This window comes from Orycteropus afer, unplaced genomic scaffold (genome assembly GCF_000298275.1).
Source record: "Orycteropus afer afer isolate SDZICR_OR568_19922 unplaced genomic scaffold, OryAfe1.0 scaffold00252, whole genome shotgun sequence".
NCBI classification, from domain to species: Eukaryota; Metazoa; Chordata; class Mammalia; order Tubulidentata; family Orycteropodidae; genus Orycteropus; species Orycteropus afer.
The window spans coordinates 1,695,736-1,700,797 of NW_006921839.1; the positions used below are offsets into that span (position 1 = coordinate 1,695,736).

At 37.9% G+C, this 5,062-nt stretch overlaps 1 protein-coding gene and 1 non-coding gene across 2 annotated transcripts in view; one reads left to right on the plus strand and one right to left on the minus strand.

Annotated features, from left to right (window-relative positions):
- Positions 1–397: 397 nt before the first annotated feature.
- Positions 398–484, plus strand: LOC122150832. Its single transcript, XR_006163880.1, has one exon. It is a non-coding gene; the product is annotated as a small nucleolar RNA SNORD87 (small nucleolar RNA).
- A 1,702-nt stretch (positions 485–2,186) lies between these two features.
- MCMDC2 (minichromosome maintenance domain containing 2) overlaps positions 2,187–5,062 on the minus strand; it is a 72,004-nt gene continuing 69,128 nt past the window's right edge. Inside the window, exon 14 of the mRNA XM_007949717.2 lies at positions 2,187–2,353. Coding sequence (XP_007947908.1) covers positions 2,187–2,353 — 167 coding nt within the window. The remainder of the gene's footprint in view (positions 2,354–5,062) is intronic.

Genomic DNA, 5,062 nt, shown 5'->3' on the forward strand with positions numbered 1-5,062 from the left:
GACTACCTAACTAAGGAAGTCTGTTCCTTTTTCCCATTAAGAGATGTGTGGGAAAACATAGAAAATTACTCCTTTACTACATAATCTAATATTGAAGTGGATTTAGTCAGGAAAGTTGCAAGTATGATTGTTTCTGGTTTTTTGATAAGAATGAACAGACCACTCCTTATATCGAAGCTGCCAATCAAATGGAAGTACAAATGAGCATTCACAGGGAAATATTAATTTTCAGATGCAACAAATCCTGAGTTTTGAAGATGTGTAAATGTCATCATGGTGAATGTTTTCCAAAAATATGTCAAAGGATGGCCATGAAAACCACAACTGCATATTACAGGTGGAACCAAAAGTTAATGTAAGTTACGGTGTGCTATTACTGTGTGTGTGTGGTGGTATTACTGGTACTATGATGATTTGAATTACTTTTTGCCGTTTACCCATCTGAGGGTTTCTTTGAAGAAAATGTTAAAACTGAGGTGCCAGTAATTTATGTTGATTATGTGCGTTATTGAAATGTGCACTTGTAAGTGGGTAAGATTTTCTGTCTCTTCAGCCTCTGAGTAGCTGTGGATGGATGTTCGGGTCCTTTACCGTGGTATTGAAGAATTCTTCATTGCCTCAAGTAAGTATGATTTGTCAGGCATCCACAACTATGCGGTAGTATACAAGTATTCCTGAATGGCTCAAGCCATTTTCTGTTAAAGTGCCTTTGGGTGTCAGGTGCCTGGTTTCCTTAATGTTCATTTTTAAGTACAGAATGCTTTCTACTGTTTCTGATTGATTGATTTATTTTCGAGGTTTGGCATGTGCAACGTTTTGGGGAAGAAAAAAAGAATTGGCCATGAAGACACGAATAGAAGCAAGTGAAGAAAATTAATTTATTTGACATTGATGACCTTAGTTCACAATAATTGTTTAGAAAATACATGTTTGGATACTTATATTTTATTTGCTGGGCAATAAAATATTTTTTAAAAATTTTATCGCAATTCTTTTTTAAACAGTTACAATCTCATAGTCACTGGTCAGACCTGTTTTATCATGTCTTTTGGGGATATAATGTCAGTAACTGGCTTATTTGTGGGTGATGATACTCAGGAGTGGTCCTAATTGCTCCACACTGGATAACTAGATAGTCCTTCTCTGGCCTCCCCTTTGGAACTTGCTGTTACACCTGAAAAGCAGTTCATTAGAATATTCTAACTGTGTTTAATGCTGAACAGCTAGGGTATTGCCCATTATAGGTAAAGATTTCTCTATCTGTAACTTAAGTGATAAGAATAGAATTATATATAAACATTAAATTTTTTAAAATTACCTTTGCTTTCTGAAAACTCAAATAGCTGTATAGGCCCTGACAGTATTTGGTTTTCAGTAAGGATTTGCTGAATCAATGAATATGTAAATTACTTGTTGGGATCCTCCTAAAGAGAATGGACAGCTGTCCAGCTTCATATGGTGAAGTTCTGCAAGGTGCCAAATTCAAAAGAACTGAAGCATGGTAATATTAAATAGTTTTGTAAGTACACTTGGCTATTAAATGCAAATGTTAAAGGCCTTAAAAAGTGAAAACAAGATAGGTATGTTTTCTCAGAATGTCCCTACTTTCCACAGATAACTTTCCCCTCCAAATACGAAGACTGGGTTTGCAATCCACCGCCCCCCCCCCCAATTTGGTTCTTGTCTTGTGGCCAGTTAGATGTAAGGAGCCAATTTGTAGATTATTAGCTGCTTGAGTTCAAAAGTATAAGAAAATTTTAAAAGTTAACATTCTAGTTTCTAAAGTTAATTGCCATCTTGTGACAAAGGGAGTGAATTACATCATAAGGTTAGCATTTTTCATTTCTCTGTATTTTTATCTGTTCACTACTGGTGTACTCAGGCTAACCCTAAGTTTTGTTTTTTGTTTTTTTTAACACAAAGTTCTTTATAGAATTTTCCTTGGCTGCTTTTATCACCATATTCTAGGTTTTGGTTTCTTTTCTGTTTTAAAGTTCTACTATTGATTTTAGGGGTCTGGATTAGTTTTTCTGTTAGCAACTTTGAGGGCACCATAGTTTGTTTTTTAAAATGTTATTCTAATGTCCTATACACTATTTGACCTGAGGCATTACTTGAAAATCATTTTCTTAGACTCTTTGAAGTTAGTTAAATAGAAATAAGGAGAAACATTTTCCTCAAATTGCTTATTCATCACTAGAGAAAATAGTTGTCCCAGGTCCATACGTGGCAATAAACTGTTGGAGCTGTTGCTGGCACCGAGTCAGATAGATATCCCTTTGTTCTAAGTATTCTTCATTATACAGTTCAAATGGAAATACTGCATTTGGAGCAACAGAAAATAGAGTAGCACCTAAATGAAGGAAATTGAAAAAATGATACTAAGTCCTGACCTGTTTACAATAGAGTATTTCAATAATCATTTAGAGCTAACATTAATTAGAAACTAAAGGCTCAGTAAATGCAAATTCTAATGTACTAGGATCTGTGGAAGAAAGATGCTGGTTTTTAGTTTATAAACTTGAAAATTTGTCATCTGTTAAAGTATTCATTAGTTTTGAAACTCAGAAGTGATTGTGAGGTGGTGGTAGAAGTAGGGAGAGATAGTGGAATATCCAGAAACATCTTTTCACCTGACAAAGCCTAAGTGGGTGATGGAGGATGAAGACACCACTAAGTTTCTCAGTTACTAAAAATCAAACTGGTATATACACAAAGTGGAATACTAAGATGGGGCAATGTAGTTTACCACTTCAGAAACCCAGTGGGGGTTACCATGAGTCTGAAGTGACTTGATGGCAATGAGGTTTTTTTTTTTTTTTTTTTTTTAAATGCAACACTGAAGAATGTAGAATCCACAAAACCCTTTATAAAATAGATGAACTTGGAGGACATTATGCTGTGTAAAATGATCACAGACAAAATAGTGTTAATTCACTATTATAAAAAGTCAAGGAAAGGTTTACATAGGGAAGGAAACTTTGTTACCAGGGATGGGAAGGGATAAGGGAAAATTACTAGATAGGTTGTTGTGTGCCATTGAGTTGGTCCCAACTCATAGTGACCCTTGGGTTTCCGCGCAATATCACTATGGAAGTAGATTGCCCCATCTTCCTTCCGAGAAGTGGCTGGTGGATTTGAACCTCCAGCCTTCTGGTTAGCAGTCAAGTACCTTAGGCACTATGCTACCAGAGCTCCCACTAGATAGGTAAGTGACTATAAATACAGATTTGGATGAAGGGAATGGCAATATACCAAAAGCAGGTGACCAAACACATTAACACTAAAGGAAAACGTGTGTGCAAGTGGTATAAACAACCAACACATGGTGCACTATCAGTAAACAATCTATGGGTGGATACATAGTCTATATTAAGGTATATTAAGGCAAAAGGGAATATACCCATGATCATATATTAAGTTTGGCAGATGAAAATTCTACATATGTATATGTATGTGCTATAAGAATGTCCATATGTAAGAGCTAATGGGACAAAGTTAGGATAACGTAGCCACAGCCAAACACCCTTAGGGAGTGAGTCGCTGGGCCCATGAGTTCAGGACCATGGTCGTAGGGGACATAAGCTCAACTGACATACTACACAAAGACACTGTTCTGTGTCCTATTTTGGTGAGTAGCACCTGGGGCTTAAAAGTTTGCAAGCGGCCATCTGAGATGCAAAAATTGGTGTCTCATCCAGAGTGAAGAAGAGTAAAGAAAACCAAAGATGTATGTAAACAATTAGTCCAAGGGATTAGTGGACCATGTGAACCCCAGCCTACATGATGACCCTGAGAACAGAATAACTGGATGGTGCCCGGCTACTACTGTCAACCATGCAGGGATCAAAGTAGGAAAGTTACATTGAGTGGAAGAAAAATGTGAAACAAAACTCAAAAATCATAAAGACCAGGCTTACTGGTCTGATAGAGATGGTGAAACCCTCAAAACAACGGCCCCTAGTCACCCTTCAGGCCTGGAATTGAACTCTCGTGGCTTCCAGCCAAACAACAGACAAGCATATAAGGTGAACATTTACACCAGGTAGGTACACACCTTAAAAAAAAAAAAAATACCGTATAAGTCAAGCTTTTATGTATTTCATTGATTAATAGTACCTAAATATGGCAGGCGAGGAGTACAACTGACAGTCAAGTAGACAGTTTCTACTTCCTAGAGCTGTTTATCAGTGAACACTTAAATAGCCCCAGATTTGTGAGACTGCTCACTTTACCATTTTGTATTACCTGAAGGTTTGCCCTGAGAACACTGCCTTTCCCTGTGGCTCTCTAAAGGTAAACTGGTTTTTCTCAAAACACTTCACATACCTTAGTGTTAAATTGGTGCCCAACTTGCTGCAATTTTACATCATTTCTCCTGCTTCCTTGTAAAAATCCTTCCTTTGATGCTCATGCCACCTGGCTTAACCACCCTTCCTATTCCACAGTGCTGTAAACAGCCAGCTCTGAGCACCTGGCTCACAATCTAACCTTGATTTTCACATGTGTGACCCATTTAACTCCCGACCTCCCAGTGTCCTGACCCTTTCCACTTAAGCCAAGTATTCCCACAGTCACGTAAAGACTGACATCACTAGAAACTTACCTTCAAAACCTAAGTTTAGATGTCCCACTCCCTTGTACTACTATATGCTTCTAACTCAGTTGGGCACCAACGTGCCAGGTCTTACATTTTGGAGACCTCCAATTAGCTCCTTCTAATTTACTGTGCTCTAACCAAATTAAGAGCCCCTCCCTTGTGAATCTTTCCACATCTTTTCCCTCTACAACATTGTGCCACACTCACCTAATAAAACCTCAGCCCTGGATGACCCTGGCCAATCACTTTGTTCCTGTACTCAAGTTGCTAGGCAGAAAAGCACACAATTGGCCTTTCTTTAATTTAAAATTAATCCCAATCAGACATCAGACTCAATTGGCACAACAAAATACATAAAAGCGTTGCTCCACATCCTACATTGGTGAGTAGCAACTGGGGTCTTAAAAGCTTTCAAGCAGCCATCTAAGATGCAGCTAATGGTCTCCTAGCATCGGAAGTGAA